Source organism: Pangasianodon hypophthalmus, chromosome 27, assembly GCF_027358585.1.
Source record: "Pangasianodon hypophthalmus isolate fPanHyp1 chromosome 27, fPanHyp1.pri, whole genome shotgun sequence".
Taxonomy (NCBI): domain Eukaryota; kingdom Metazoa; phylum Chordata; class Actinopteri; order Siluriformes; family Pangasiidae; genus Pangasianodon; species Pangasianodon hypophthalmus.
In genome coordinates this window covers 11,694,140-11,711,679 of record NC_069736.1, presented here as the reverse complement: position 1 = coordinate 11,711,679, position 17,540 = coordinate 11,694,140, and the positions used below count along the sequence as shown (strand labels likewise).

The 17,540-nt window shown below is 39.6% G+C and overlaps 1 protein-coding gene across 4 annotated transcripts in view; it reads left to right on the top strand.

The window, feature by feature from the left end:
* Window positions 1-17,540, top strand: part of map1b (microtubule-associated protein 1B) — an 83,885-nt gene that overhangs the window by 45,701 nt on the left and 20,644 nt on the right. For 3 of the 4 annotated variants that reach the window (XM_034300586.2, XM_034300588.2, XM_034300587.2), the window contains exons 4-5: window positions 3,901-4,041; window positions 4,167-9,342. In XM_034300586.2, the coding sequence (XP_034156477.2) occupies window positions 3,901-4,041; window positions 4,167-9,342 (5,317 nt within the window). The remainder of the gene's footprint in view (window positions 1-3,900; window positions 4,042-4,166; window positions 9,343-17,540) is intronic. The other variant, XM_026921649.3, reaches the window with a different exon arrangement.

Here is a 17,540-nt window from a genome sequence, read left to right as displayed (position 1 = left end):
TCCAGGAGATCTGGGGATCGTGGTGTTGCATCCACGGGAAGGAGATGGTCTGCTTGCGTCCTTGCTCCCATACTGCCAAGGCCCATTTCAGTGCTCAGTAGATTCAGGAAGTGTGCTATCTTCTGCTGCTCAGTTAATCCTTCAACAATGGCAAAATACTGAGAACATTGCAGTAAGAACCCCTTTCATTGTGATGCGTCACCTACGTACTTGTCCTGTCACGGCATAAGCATGCTGGCTGCCGGGGCTGGCATGCAGAGTGCCTCAGTGGAGGTGAGAGCCTGAGAGAGGAGCTTAACTTTGGTGTCTATATCAGCAAAGTGTTGCCACTGCTCTCCCATCAGTTGTCTGTGAGGCTCTCCTGCTGCATCTATGTTGTCGGGGAATTAAACTGTCATGTGAGCTAAGGCTGAGACGGATGCAGTTGCAGTTAAGCGTTTTTAATGAAAGACAGGTAAACAAATCCAAAAACGTTAGGCAAGATTAAGATCAAAAGACAGGCTTAGATCAGGCGATCAGCAAACAGAATAGAAAGAGCTACGGCAAAATATGAAAACGAGGAAGCCTGCAAAAGTAAAAAAAAAAAAAATCAGCAATTACAGAAATAGAAGGCTTGGTAAAGTCAGGTGCATTAAACAAACTGAGCATTTACTTTGCAGTGAATGTGTGTGAGAGAGTCCAATATATAGTGCTGGTGGTAATTAGTGACACATTTGCATGATTATAAGTCTGGTGACTGAACGTGACAAGGTGCGTGTATTATGGGAAGTGTAGTCCGGGGTGGCCATGTTTCTAGGCTGTAGTGTATTCTGGGAAATCGAGTTCACTGTCTGAGTTGACCTAACACTTAGCAGCAAGCTAGGTGGCTAACATTACTGATAAGTAACTTTGATGATCACCTTCTCAAAACAGTGATTATTATGGTCAATGTTATAGATTTAACCAAGTACTTGTGCCTGTCTGTATAATAACTGATATAAAGTCAATATTGCTATAAACTAATTTAAAAGTAGAGGGGCGTTTTCGGGAGCTTTTGCCAGTCGTAGGCGGGAAATTGTAACTTTGCCTCAAATCCAGCATTAGTTACGATGTGACTGCAACATCCTTGCTGCTACACATCTACTTAAATAATGGTGTACTGTTCGCTTTGTGTGTTCTCCCTGTGCTTAAGTTATTAGTTAGATCTGATAGGCACAATTTTTATATTTAATCCTCACTACATGCATGAAACTCAGCTCTGAATACAGCTCTTTAATATTAGTTAAATTCTTGATGCTACATGGCAATTTAAACAACAGTGTACTGTTCTCCTTAATTGTGTATGTACACAATTCAATAACATTCCAAATTCCATTAAACTGAACGCATCAGAGAATGGATCTAGCTCCAGTGATTTTTTTTGTGATGTAATGAATGACTCTGAGTGAAAACTATATGAAACAAGAAAAAAGTTATTAGTAAGTGTGATGGGGTAGGGGAATTTGGTAGACTATGCCACTCCAATTTTTAATTTGGGTATGAGAACCGAAACTAAGCTGGCCAGGCTAACTGTGCAAAACAGTAAAAAAAACCTTCAAGTAGATCTTTATTGTTGTCACAGCCATATACAGTGTGCAGTACACAGTGATATGAAATACTGTTTCTCCTAGGCTCAAGGTGCAAGATACATGCATGATATACACAGTGCTGACAGGACATAAATAAAGTGCAACAGGAATATGAAGCATGCAGGGAGGTGATATGGGAAACAGTGGGGGGTGCATATAAAGACAGGCAGTAGAGCATAAATACGCCAGTCACAGAAAAAGAACATTTAACATGACAATATGGCATTACAGTATACACAGGTTCCAAAGCTGCAGCTAGAATGAACTATGCATTTAGCAAAAAGTGTGCAGTAATGCTTGTAAAAAAAAAAAACCTGAGAACCAGTTGGAGAACCAGTTGGAGCATTAGCAATACACTAACAATGTCCATTGTTAAAAGCGCTATACAAATAAAATTGAATTGAATTGAACTACCTAAATAAGGGAAGGTCATTTAAACCCTTTAACATGTGGCTCAACCACACAGTTACACACATCTATCATTGTAATTACAATATACTTATAGTGTTCATAAATTCATCTCCACCTTTTCCCTTTATCTCAAGGGATTGCAATGAGTGTTCCTGACATAATATGTTCACAAGGCGACACTTTCAGTTTTTGAAATATAGCTTTGAAATTGGTATGAAAACTGGACATTGATATCACCAGCACTACTCTTAATTCATTAAGTTACAGAGCTAAAATGTCAAAAGTTTGTAAAAAGATAAAACACATACCTTGTTTTTGACTTTCCACACTTGACTTTATGAAGGTATAATATTGCAGTCATGCTCCTGTATTTATGTACGAGTTCTGTGAAAACACACGTTACCGCACAGTCACTAAGTCGCTAAACTGGAATGACTTAGCAGGAGTTCACTTACTGCTATCAGTCAGCTGTGAGTTAAAATTATCAGCACGAGCATAATGTTTTATCAAGATTTTTTACAAGGATTTTCAAAATGAAGATACATCGAAAATATACCAATAAACAAGAAACCCGAACTCATGAACCGCAGTCCTCATGGTTTATTTCCCATATTATACAAAAAGGAAAAGCGACACACTAGACAAGCTCACAAACTGACCAGCTACGTGTTAAACTTCTGTGAGCTTTTTACTAACGACGGACAACCACCAGTGTGCCAAACGATTCAGATGGACACCATTGTTATCTGGAGAGGAAGCTATGTTTGTACCCAAGTAACACAGATCAGCCTGGCCAAATTAGTACTGTTTAAGCTATATATTGCTTAATACTGTGTATTGTAACATGATGCACGCTGCAAATCTTGCTACTAATGCAATATGGCAGATTATGAATGATTTAATAAACTAACAAATCTATATGCAGTGCTTACTTGAAATTTTATAAATTTGCTGATGGATTAAAACAAACATTATACACAGTTGTAAGCATATATTATAAATTTTAGGAAAGGATAAAAAGGTAATACAAGCGAAGCTAACTAAACTAGCCAAGAAAATAACAGTGCTTTATCAACACTACAACTACAAGATTTTAAAAAAAGCTGAAGGAAAGGTATGTACAAAAAAAACCTCTGAAGTATTATTACGAAGTATTATTCTGAAGGAGTGCATATCATTACTCTGTGTAATGAATACTTACCGACATTGCATTCAAAGGCATAAACAAAAAGATTGCAGTGGATTTGATTATATACAGCAAATTACTGTTCTACAAGCTATACCACTTACCTCCAATTTACCTTTGTTGAACGCTATATGGTTTACTTCCAGTTTGATAGACTGCCAATCTAAATGTCATCAATAGGAAGTACTAAATCTCCAGCTACAGTACATATAAACAACATATTGCTATAACAAGCTGTTGATAGAACAAATAGATTTTTGTTCAGTAACACAGTGAATAGTGATGAAATTAGGAATAAGTCAATATTACCTATTGTAGATGTAGTGGGGGACTTTTATAGGCTGCACATTTCTTTGCTATTAGCAGGCAAAAAAATGAGCATATGGGAAACCTCTACTAGTTCTGAAGGAAACCACCCTACTGGTCCAGAATGAAAGGAAGTAGGTTTGTAAGTACTGTAGGTTTGACCTTTGCTAACTGCCCAGAAGAATCAATGGCAGTGAAATGGAAAACAGAGACAGGCTTACCAAAAATAAAACAAAGAAGGAGGACCCAAACTAATGAATTTTCTACAAATAAAGTTAATTATTGAAAAAAATAATAATGTTGTGTGGATCTGTAGGCCTCAGAGATCTAACCATGTACAAATTATGATAAACACTGTTCTAAAATAAAAAGAACTGCATCTGTTTCCAGGTTCGCTTGTTGATATCGGATACAGCCCACCACAAGCTACTTGTTCTGGCTGGACAATGTTTTGAAAATACAGGCGAGCTAATTCTTCAGTCGGGTTCCTTCTCTTTTTTCAACTTCATTGACATTTTCACAGACCAAGAGGTGAGAATGAGTAATGGAAACATTCATGTGGTGAGGCAAATTACTTCTAAAATGAAGTAAAGGATTTTTTTCCATGAAAAAACTCATAGCTATGGCTGAATCCAAAATGTTTTCTCTTTTTTCAGATTGGCGAACTTTTAAGCACCATACATCCAGCCAACAAAGCAAGACTAACTGTTTCCTGTACTAAACATGGGGACTGGAAAAATTCCAACCTTGATAAACACAGCCTACAGGACTTTATTAATATTAATCTAAACTCTGTAATTATACTTCCAGAAATGGAGGGCCTCTCAGAGTTCACAGAATACCTCTCAGAATCAGTGGAAATTCCATCTCCTTTTGACATGCTTGAACCCCCCAGCTCTGGTGGGTTCCTAAAGTTATCTAAGCCCTGCTGTTACATTTTTCCTGGAGGCCGAGGTGATTCAGCACTTTTTGCTGTTAATGGTTTCAACATGCTTGTAAACGGTGGATCTGACAGGAAATCATGTTTTTGGAAGTTGGTGCGCCATTTGGACAGGATAGATTCCATCCTTTTGACACACATTGGAGATGACAGTCTTCCAGGAATCAACAGCATGCTGTGGCGAAAGACTGCTGAACTGGAAGTGGAGCAGTCACAAGGATCCACAGCCAATAGTGAGTGGATGAAGAACATGATCTCCCCTGACCTTGGTGTTGTATTCTTAAACCTGCCTCAGACTCTTCAGAATCCAGAACCAAATTACAGGGTACGAAGAAATATTGAAGAAGCAGCACTCACTCTACAATATCTCAGTAAGCTCTCTTTGAAACCAAAGCCGCTGCAAAGGAATTTAGGGAATACAATTGAACCTATTATACTATTCCAAAAAATGGGTGTTGGAAAGTTGGAAATGTATGTTCTCAATCCAGGAAAAAACAGCAAGGAGCTGCAGTATTTTATGAAGCAATGGACTGGCACTGAGAAGGACAAGGCTTCCATTCTATTACCAAATGGAAATGAATCAGAGCTTCCAATCTCATATTTGTCCTCAATCTCTTCACTGATTGTATGGCATCCTTCAAATCAATCTGAGAAAATAGTACGTGTTCTGTTTCCAGGCAATGCCACACAGTATAGCATACTTGAAGGCCTAGAGAAATTAAAACACTTGGATTTCCTCAAGTATCCCATTGTCACAGAAAAGGAGCTGTCATCAAACATGGCACCAGCACTCAAGCAAGCAAAAATGAAGCTTAAAATAGAGAGCAAGGGCAGTGTAAAATCACTGTCAAAAGCATCACCAATCAAAGGCATCGAGAAGTCATCCAAAGATGATGTTTCAGAAAAGGCAAAAAATTATTCTGATGGAACTCTGGAGGCATCACTGAAAACAGAGAAGAAAATAAAAACTCTTGCCAAACATGCAAAAATTATGGAAAAAGAAACAAAAACTGAACAAACATCATTAATTGACTCTCCAGAAAAAAAGAAAGCCAGTATAAAACCAAAAATTATCCCCAAAACAAACAAGAAGACAGTAGTAGTGAAAAAGAATGAGGCTGATAAAAAGGAGGAAAGCACTGAGAAAAGAAAAAGTCACAATTTCATAGCCCAAAGGGATGAAAAGGCCACAAATGAGAAATTAAAGAAAGAGGAAGTTAGGAAACAAGGCAAAAAAAAGGAGATTAGGAAAGGTTCCCCCTTGAAGGAGAGCAGAAAAGCAGAAAAGAAAGAACTTTCGAAGGATGATAAAGATGTTAAAACAGACTCCAAGAAACCTGCAAACTTAGACAATAATTCTCACATAAGTGATGTGAAAAAGTCTGCCCCAAAACTGAAGGCACCAATACAAGCACCAAGCAGCCCTGCAAAATCTAAACAAAAAAGTATGAGCAAGTCTTCTAAAAAAAATGCTGAAAAACCCATGGCAATTGCTGCTTTTGCAACTGTTTCTGTGAAGACAGCCTCTGTTGCCAGCACCATAAATAAACAGGCTATGAAGGCTGAAAGATCCATAATGTCCTCTCCAGAAGACCTGACTAAAGACTTTGAAACTCTTAAAGCAGAAAACATAGGTAAATATGATGAAAGTCTATCTCAGAGCAAAACTGAGAGTTCTGAACAAGGATTAATAATTCAGCACGTAGAAATCATTTGCAAGGAATTAGCAGAATCTCTTGATGAGAGTATTACAACTGTAGAAGCTGATGAAGAATATGTGGAGGTAGAACCTAAGAAAAAAACAAATATTCAACAAATCCATAGTGAAAAATTTGAAGATGATGGCACAGGTCTTGAAGAATCATCTGATGTAGGAGATTATGAAGAAAAGAGACATACAGAAAATGTAGACGAACAGGAACGACATATGAATACTCAGTTTAAAGCAGAAGAAATATTAATGGAGTATTATAAAAGAGAAACTTGGGAAACAGAATACAAAAAACATGACAAAGAAAGTGAAATGCAGAATCTAGTAGTGCACAGTCCCATACAGCCTTCTGGTTCTGTTTCACCAGCAGTTTCTATTCATGATGAAACTCTGCCAGGAGGTTCAGAGAGTGAGATGGCCTCAGATGACGATAATCAAGATGAGCCTCCAGAAGAATACACTACATCTGGACATACACAGTCTACAATTGAGATCTCTAGTATACCAACTCCGATGGATGAAATGTTAACTCCGAGAGATGTTATGAGTGATGAGACAGCAAATGATGAAACAGAGTATCCCCCTGAAGACTCTGAAAAGTATGGTATTTCAGGGGGCTGTGATAAAAAAAAATACTCACCCTTCAAAGATGCTCCTGAGTTAGATAATTCAAAGAGTGATGACACAGAGTGTCATCATTATCATGCATCTGCCTCTACAATTTCACCACCATCTTCACTGGAAGAGGATAAATCTTATAAGGCATTCTACAGTAAACATAGTGGTGAATTTTTCCTTGACCCAGGGAGTCTGATTTCTGCAACTGCTACCTTGCCCCTTGAACAGTCACCTTCCGAAATCCAAAATTTCAGAATTGATGACATTAATAAAGACATATCATCACCAGTCAAGCCTGCCACTATACTTACACTGTCATCAGGAATTATGGATTCTTCACATAGTCCAGAAGATAAAACACTAGAGGGAACTTCATCTCCACAGTCCCCAGGGCATACACCTTACTATCAATCCCCAGTTGAAGAGATGACTGAAGATATATCACCTGAACAAGTCACTAACAACCGAAGCCCCATTATTGTTGAAGTAACAAGTGACAAAGAGAATACTATCAGAGATGCTAGTCCCACAGATCAAGATTTCCCCATATCACTAACAGGAAGGGTTTCAATCCCTGAGTGTAGTCCAGCTGCTTGTGGAAGTACATCAATGAATGAAGGAAAGTCACCGTTTGATGATCGACCTGTTGGTCAGATTAAATGTCATAACAAAAATTCAGTAAGTGTCGATACTTTTATTAGTTCTTTACTACCACAAACTAGAACAGAATCTTTCTCTGATGCAATTAATTTTACTCCATTCAAGGAGGAGAGTAAAATGTCTATATCTGAGGGAACCACATCAGAAAAGTCAGATACTCCTGATGATGAAGTTGTTGCTGAGGATACATTCTCTCATATTGCATCAGCATCAACGGCATCACTTGCAACAAGCTCTTTACCAGAGCCCACAACAGATGATGTCTCCCCATCATTACATGCTGAGGTGGGTTCTCCACACTCCACAGAGGTAGATGACTCTCTGTCTGTTTCCGTTGTGCAGACTCCAACAACAATGGTAGAAACTGATGTCTCTCCAACTAAAGAAGAAAGCCCCCGACCTATGTCAATCTCTCCAGATGTTTCACCCAAAATGGCTACAGGTAAACCCAAGATTCCTCAGCAGGATACAAATTCCCCTGAACATTCCACAAAGTCATTAGAGTTTGGACAAGAATCCCCAAATTATTCTTTTGCACTGGACTTCAGTAAGCAATCTCCAGAGCATTCAACAACAGGAGGAGCACAGCATGCAGTCACTGAAAATGGCCCAACAGAGGTTGACTACAGCCCTTCAGATGGTTCGGATCTCAAATCAGGAGGAGCTGGTAAGAAACCTGTGCTTTTAAAAGAGTTTGAGACCTCTCAAACTGCCTCTGCTTCACCATTTACACCATCCCAGTCTACACCATCTGTTGCAACACCCTCCCAAATCGGGCCTAGGGAAATGTCCCCTAATGCCGAATCTGTCATAAAAATATCTCCACACAACCAATCACCTGACTCTTTCGTGTCCTCTGACTCTTCTCTAGTTCTGGTTGGTACCAGCAATTCATATGGGCTGAATAAATGTAAAATAAGTCCCACCTTACTTTGCAATGAGTATAGTATTTTTAAGGCAGAGAACACCAAACACAATGAGACTGGTTCCCTACCAAAGACTGTTTACCCTTTATCCTCTACAGTATTATCTTGTTCTTTTGATCTAGAGAAGACCAATGTAATTACATTCAGAGGAGGATGTATTCCTTTTCCTTCTGAGTCCAATTCATCCTGTCTTCCTGTATCCTTTAATCTGGTTGAGTCTAACTCTTTCTCACATGTTAAAGAAGCAAGACTGCAGTCTGCAGACTGCAGCACCAGTGGCTCTAAAGATCAAGACTCCTTCAAAAAAAGCCTCTCTCCACAGTCAATATCAAATGTAGATTTATGTTTGGTTGCCTCCTGTGAATACAGACATCCAAAGACAGAGATTTCCCCATCTTTTGTAAATCCCAACCCTCTTGAGTACTTGAATGAGGACAATCCTCTGCAAGAGGAAAAGCCATTCCAATATAGTGGAGAACCACCGCCAAGTGGAGGAAAGCAAAAGAGCAAGCAGTGTGAAGAAACACCTCCAACCTCTATCAGTGAATCTGTTCCCTCACAAACAGATTCTGATATTCCTCCTGGAACTGAAGAGTGTCCATCTATAACTGCAGAGGCAAATATTGATTCAGATGATGACTCAGAAACTCTACCAACAGACAGGACACCCACTTCTCATTATCCAGACAGTCCTCCTGACTCATCAAGGGACTTTGCTCCAGTACCACCCTTTCCTGATGTCTGCATGGTGGATCCAGAGGCTGAGAAAGACAATCAACTGAAAGAGTCTAGAAAAGAAACGCGGGAGAAGCAAAAAAAGAGAATGAATGTTAACAAAATGAACCCATCTTTACCAGGTAGAACAAATGATCTCTCAAAAACAAGTGCAGTCAAAGAGTCAAAAAATGCTTCTACAGAGGAAAAGGATGCCAAAAATGCAACTAATAAGTCTGCATCAAGGGGTGTGAAAACAACAGGTAAGCCTCATTTTATAGTATGTTAAGAATATTAGCTGAAGGTTCCAAAAATGTGTACATATTTTTAATAAGTGATACTTTGAGGCACTAATTAGCCTGGATGCTACAGCTGTGGTTTTAGGTGGGATCACATGGAGGTCAACCCACTGAGATTTTCACTTGTATATTTTTGGCAGATATGTTCAAAAAATTTGAATGTTAACAGATGCAAGAGCATGCCCTGCTACAGTAAAGTTACAGGCTAACATTCAGTAAAGCTGCTTCTATACATTATTCAGCCTGCCTGTGGGTTTATGCTTCAGAAAAGTGTCTTTTTATTAACTTTTGTTTTGTGTCATTTGTGTTTAAAAAGTAAAAAAATAACACCTGACATCATGTTGCACAAACATTATTCTGTGTCAGTTGCTCACACGATGCAGAGATGTGCAGCTGCGATAATGTTAGTGTGTGCAGACTCTGTCGTCATTGGTAAATACAAATTTAAGTGAATGTGCCTGGAGAACAGTAAATATTCATGCTTTCAGAGACCAGTATCTACGAATGACTCTGAAGCCCACTGCATGCTGTGCCGTAACACATTTAAACTCTATACGATCAAAGCAGATGAATTGCATATGCAGAGAAGGAGGCAGAGAAGCTATACTAAATCTAGTCAGTTTTCTATTGCTCACTTCTGCTCTCCAGTTTACACAGATAGGCCTACTTTGCCTTCTGCCAGTGCCCTGGAAGAACATTCATAGCTGTCATCAGCAGCAGGGACTTAAATTCGTTTTATTTGTGGTTCAATGCCAACACTAAGAGCAGAGATAATTTGTGTTTTAAGAATGGTGACATTCTCCCCTTGTACAGATACAACAATGGAATCAGTGATGTATTTAAAGCAATGTTGTCAAATATAGAGGTAGTGCAGACATTTCCAATCAGAAGGGATAAGACAACATATATATATATATATACTTGGATGTGGCAGATTGTTGTGTTAGGATTTTATTTATGGATTTTTCTTCCGCTTTTGTGAACATAAATATTCTTTTGAGGCAGCTGGAGGAGTTGCAGGTGCAATAAGCCCTTATCTTATAGATTAACAGTTTCTTACGGGACCGTCCACAGCATGTATTGGTAAATGGCAAAAAGTCAGAGAATGTGGTTTTAAACACTGGCCTTCCACAGAGGTGTGTTTTATCACCAATTCTATTTTCTATTTATACAAACGAAATGACCTGTGATAATGATAAATTGACGCTTATAAAATATGCAGATGATATGGCACTGGTGGGATGTGTAAAGGATATTCAGTCATTAGATACTTAAATCAATTTTGTTAATTTTATCACAGTTTGGACAGAGGAGATATTAGTAAAACTAAAGAAATGTGTTGTGGGGCTAATAATGTAAGAGCACTTTGTGAACTTTTGTTAGTTAATGGAGAGGAAGTTGAACAGGTGGGATCTTTTAAATATTCAGAGATTGACTCCCAATTTTCATTTGATAAGCATTCAGACAATGTTTATAAAAAGGCTTATCAACGCTTAGGCTTATTGAGAAAACTGAGGAGTTTTAACATTGAAAAGGACATTTTGATGGTTGTGTATAAATCACTTATCGAATCTGTTCCTACTTTTAATATTGTATCCTGGTTTAACTCTCTTTCTGTTAAAAGCAAAAAAAAACTTTTAAGGATTATAAATGTGGCGAGTAAAATAATTGGTGAGAGACAAACACCTCTCACTGATCTCTTTACTACTTCTTCTTTCGGCTTTTCCCTTCAGGGGTCGCCACAGCAAATCATCACTCTCCACCTATCCCTATATTCTGCATCCTCAACACTTGCACCCACTAGCTTCATATCCTCATTTATTACCTCCATATACCTCCTCTTTGGCCTTCCTCTTTGCCTCCTGCCTGGCAGCTCCATGTCCAACATTCTCCTACCAATATACTCACGCTCCCTCCTCTGAACATGTCCAAACCATCTTAATCCGGCCTCCCTAACTTTGTCCCCCAAACGTCCAACATGAGCTGTCCCCCTGATGTACTCATTCCTAATCCTGTCCAACCTTGTCACTCCCAAAGAGAACCTCAACATCTTCAGCTCTGCTACCTCTAGCTCTGACTCCTGTCTCTTCCTAAGTGACACTGTCTCTAAACCATACAGCATAGCCGGTCTCACCACTGTCTTGTACATCTTCCCCTTGAGTCTCGCTGATATTTTTCTATCACACAGAACTCCCGACACCTTTCTCCACCCATTCCATCCTGCCTGCACTCGCTTCTTTACCTCTTTCCCACACTCTCCATTACTCTGGACTGTTGACCCCAAGTACTTAAACTCCTGAACCTTCTTCACCTCTTCACCCTGTAATCTTACTGTTCCACTTCCTTCCCTTTCATTCACACACATGTACGCAGTCTTACTACAACTGACTTTCATTCCTCTTCTCTCCAGCGCAAACCTCCACCTCTCCAGGTTTTCCTCCACCTGCTCCCTGCTCTCACTACAGATCACAATGTCATCCGCAAACATCATTGTGTAAGGAGACTCCTGTCTGACCTCCTCTGACAACTGTTCCATCATTATAGCAAACAGGAAGGGGCTCAGAGCTGATCCCTGATGCAGGAATTCCTCTGTCTGACCTACAGCACACCTCACCACTGTCCTGCTCCTCTCATACATGTCCTGCACCACTCTGACATACTTCTCTGCTACTCCTGAATTCTTCATACAGTACCACAGCTCTTCTCTTGGCACCCTGTCATACACCTTCTCCAAGTCTACAAACACACAGTGCAACTCCCTCTGACCATCCCTATACTTCTCCATCAAAATTCTCAGAGCAAAAAATTGCATCTGTTGTGTTCTTTCTGGGCATGAAGCCATACTGCTGCTCACAAAATTCCACTACCTTCCTTAACCTAGCTTCCACTACTCTTTCCCATAGCTTCATTGTATTATAGTTGCTACTACTCTGCACGTCACCCTTATTCTTAAATATCGGCACTAATACACTACTTCTCCATTCCTCAGGGATCTTCTCACTCTCTAAAACCCTGTTAAACAAACTAGTTAAAAATTCCACTGCTGCCTCTCCTAGACACTTCCAGACCTCCACCGGGATGTCGTCAGGACCAACTGCCTTACCACTTTTCATCCTTTTCAAAGCCTTCCTGACTTCATCCTTTCTAATCTTATCTACTTTCTGTTCCTTTTTTCCCTCTCATTTTCCTCATTCATCAGCTCTTCAAAGTACGCCTTCCATCTCCTCTGTACACTCTCTTCACTTGTGAGCACCCTTCCATCTCTATCCTTAATAACTCTAACTTGCTGCACATCCTTCCCATCTCGATCCCTCTGCCTAGCTAACCTGTATAAGTCCTTCTGTCCTTCTCTAGTGTCTAAGCTAGTGTACAACTCGTCATATGCCTCCTGCTTGGCCTTAGACACCTCCCTCTTCACTCTGCGCTGTAGCTCCTTGTATTCCTGTCTATTCTCTTCAGTCCTGTCCATGTCCCACTTCTTCTTGGCTAACGTCTTCCTCTGGATACTATCCTGAACTCCCTCATTCCACCACCAAGTCTCCTTATCTTCTTTCCTCCTTCCAGATGACACACCCAGCACCTTTCTTCCTGTCACCCTGATCACTTCTGCTGTAGTTTCCCAGTCATCTGGCAGCATTACCTGACCACCCAGAGCCTGCCTTAACTTCTGTTGAAGTCCTCACAACATTCCTCCTTTTTCAGCTTCCACTACTTGGTTTTCTTCTCTATCTCTATCTTTGACCTTTTCTTCTTACAGACCATCAAAGTCATCCTACACACCACCATCCTATGCTGTCTGGCTACACTCTCTCCCACTACCACTTTACAGTCACTAATCTCTTTCAGATTGCCTCTTCTACATAGGATGTAGTCTACCTGTGTGCTCCTACCTCCACTCTTGTAAGTCACTCTATGCCCCTCCCTCTTCTGAAAATAAGTGTTAACCACAGCCATGTCCATCCTCTTAGCAAAGTCCACTACCATCTGTCCTTCAAGGTTCCTTTCCTTAACTCCAAACTTGCCCATCACCTCCTCATCACCTGTGTTCCCCTCACCAACATGTCCATTAAAATCTGCTCCTATCACCACTCTCTCACCCATGGGAATACTCTCTATCACCTCATCTAATTCACTCCAGAATCTCTCTTTCTCCTCTAACTCACAACCTACCTGTGGGGCATAACCACTAACAATATTCAACATCACCCCTTCAATCTCTAACTCCAGACTCATCACCCTGTCTTCACCTCCAGAACATTCCTCCCAAACTGCTCCTTCAAGACCACACCTACCCCATTTCTCTTATTATCCACACCATAATAAAACAGCTTGAATCCTGCTCCTATACTACGAGCCTTGCTACCCTTCCACCTGGTCTCTTGTACACACAGTACATCCATCTTCCTTCTCTCCATCATATCAGCCAGCTCTCTACCTTTCCCTGTCATAGTACCAACATTCGGAGTTCTTATTCTGAGTCCTACACTCTTACCTTTCCTCTTCTCTCCCTGTCTATGCACTCTCCTCCCTCCTCTACTTCTTCGACCAACAGTAGCCCAATTTCCACCGGTCGTTGTTAACCCGGTCCTCGACTGATCCGGTATGGAATTCAGAGTACTGACGATTCGCATGTTTAAATTTGGCAATGTTTTATGCCAGATGCCCTTCCTGACGCAGCCCTCTCTATTTATCCGGGCTTGGGACCGGCACAGATGTCACTGGACTGTGACCCCCATGGCTAGATTCACTGATCTCTTTACTGTGGCATTAAAAAGGAAAGCCTCTGTTATTGTGGGAGACTCTCCTCATCCCCTGTATAGTTCTTTCCAGTAACTTCCCTCTGGTAGATGGTATAAAGTGCCTTTAGTGAAAAGGGCCAAGTATAAGAAGACCTTTATGAAGTGAAGTGAAGTGAAGTGACTTGTGGTCAAGTATGGTGACCCATACTAGGAATTTGTGCTCTGCATTTAACCCATCCAAGTGCACACACACAGTAGTGAGCACACACACACCGTGAACACACACCCGGAGCAGTGGGCAGCCTTTTTTTGCTGCAGCGCCCGGGGAGCAGTTGGGGGTTTGGTGCCTTGCTCAAGGGTCTCATGCATGGATGGATGGATGCCTGCAGACACCCTGTTATTTCTTTATATTACATGCCAACCATAAACACTGGTGCCACTACCGGCAGGAGGAATGTTTAATTGCAGTGGATACTTGATTGTCCCACATTAAAGGCAATGTCCCCCTCTAGTGGTTAACCAAATATACATTCAATAACTCTTATGGCTATTAAATTAGGCAAAAGTCACATGCCTAAATTTAGGTGGATTACTTTTAGGCCATGGTTTACAAGGTTTTTGTTTTTAAAATTATTTGCAAACAAAAATCACCCACAAAATTATGCAAGTTGATTTAATAGCAGGGTCTATGGTAGACTATGTCTTTCAAAATAGGAAAAATAGCATGTATTGTCCATTTTGCATGTTTGCCTCAATGAAGAATTGGTGCAAAATATAGTCCATGTCCATGTCAGTGCAAATGTCATAAAGTGACATTAATTTACTACACCTGAAAGTCAATTTGGATCTAGTGATTGCATGCTTAAATACAAATTAAAGCCTATTTCCACCATTTACTATTCCTTAACAATGAGAAAGTTTATTAAAATTATGCCTTAGTATCATAAAATTATCAGTAAGTTTGTCAAAAGTATCTTTTCTTAATACCTTATTACTGTAGTAAATTTGTTTCATAATAGACACATTTGCACACATTATCACATTTGATGCTAATAGCATTTAAAGAGCCTGAGAATTAAGAACAGTAAAAAGGTTTGGGACCAACCACCTGTCAGAAAAGTAAAGTACTTATTCTCTGTCACACTAAAGTTTTTGCAATGGTTATGCCATTACTTAAAAAAAATCATTGGATTAATAAGCATTATTTGTAAAAACATGACATTGCAATTGTATTTAAGGATCACCAAAATCCTTTGGCTTTTCGTTGTTTTTTATGACAGAGATATAGAGTTTTTGCAGAGGCAGTATCATATCTTTGTCAGGTTCTAGAGCATTATACTGAACATGCCACTTGCTGCTATGTTCTCACGGCTCTGCAATTTTATGCCTTCACCACTAGATTGTCTGTGCATCAGTTCATCCATCCATCCATGGGTCCAAGATTCTTGTTAGCATAATATCTCAAGCACGGGTGGTTGAATTTTCATAGGATTTATGTGTAATAAGCAGATGAACTGATTAGATTTTGGAATTCATTCAAACATGGACAAGGTCACAGCAAGGTCAAATAGTTTTTCTTCAAGGGTTTCCATCCTGTTTGAAGTACATTTTAATGGTATTTGAGGCATACAAATTAGTAATAAGAAGGGCTAGACCTGTTGGTAGTGGTGGTATCCCTGTTGACACCATTGGTATTGAGTTCTATTTGTTTGTGTTTGGTACATATTTCAATTCAATTCAGTTCAATTTTATTTGTATAGCGCTTTTAACAATGGACATTGTCACAAAGCAGCTTTATAGAAATCTATAAATTCAGGATATACATTTAAAATTTATGAATTTATCCCTTATGAGCAAGCCAGAGGCGACGGTGGCAAGGAAAAACTACCTGAGACAATATGAGGAAGAACCCTTGAGAGGAACCAGACTCGAAAGGGAACCCATCCTCATCTGGGTGAAACCAGATAGTGCGATTATATTTATATGTCATTCGTGATACTGAGAATCATGGTCATTTCCATAAATATCTGCTCTGGTCATAAAGCTAATACAGAATAACAAGTAGCCTAACCTAGATTTAATTAGCTATCAATAATGTATTAACAGTCACTTTTCAGAGATTGTTATGAACTTGTAGGATTCTCAAGTGTGATTGGTGCTGTAAATTGTACTCACATTCCAGTCACCCCATCCCAGAGGTAACATGAGGCAGATGTGAATTGAAGGCTGTTTTATTCTTACAGCTCAACGGCTGAAGTTAACATTTATCCCCCTGGTAGAAACCATTATCCCTGGCCAAAAACTCAAGTAGCCTATAAATAAGTTCAATATATATGTTACTTATTTTTAACTTTTGGCATTGAAGTTACAGTGGCACCTTAAATAATAAAAAATATTTAATGAATTCTTTCATTCTTTCATAACATTTTACTGAGTGCTTTATCCTGGTAAGAGTCATAGTGGATCTGGAGCCCATCTCAGGAACACTGGGCACAAGGTGGGGACACACCCTGAATGGGACACAAGTCCATTCCAGGCCACCACTCACACAAACATTCTCATCTAGGGCAATTTAGCATAGCCAGTCCATGTACTGGCATGCTTTTGGGAGGTGAGAGGAAACCCACATAGACAGTAATCTGAGCCCACTATTCACTGCATCCCTGAAAAATTATATATTTTTCAAAATTCCTTCAGTCTTTTTTCCCCATTTTCGCCATGATTTGGTCTTGCCAATCACATGACCTGTCATATGAGCCATATCCCTGCTTGCAGTCACCTGTCTTTTGATCAACTTACTTGTTCAAAATCACAGACACTCTCATAAATAGGCCAGACCTCCATACAATCACAATCATTGCAATGTCTCACTTCTCCATTTGTCAGTGATTTTAATAATTCTTTCTCTCGTGTTCCTAAATTTCCTGGTTTTGGATTTGGTTGGTTTGTTTGTTCATTGATTCTTTGCTCAGCCTATTTTTGCCCATTTGATGTCTTTCTGACTTGTTGTTTCTTATTACTGATCTGCCCGTTTGGTTTGTCTGCCCTGGTTTGGTGTATTCAATAAATGCTGACCTGCATTTGTATCCAAACCTGTGCGCTGTGTGACAGATATTGACCTGCATCATCATAACCTGTAAAATCCCTGTTTCTGTTTAACATGTTGTTCAGTCTTTACCTTTTTTATGCTTCACATTATGTACCTTGAACAGTTCAAAGAATAGTACCTGACAACCTTCTACTTTTTTAATGAACATCAAATGTTTATACTATTAAAATCTAAAATAGATGGATTAAGAAAAATTGAACATTTTTTATTTTCAAAATTTATTGCACTGTGAGTGACATTTTCTTAAGATTATCAGAAGTCAACACTATACTGCTTAAGCTTTCACTCTAAGTTTACTCTCAGATAAGACGTGT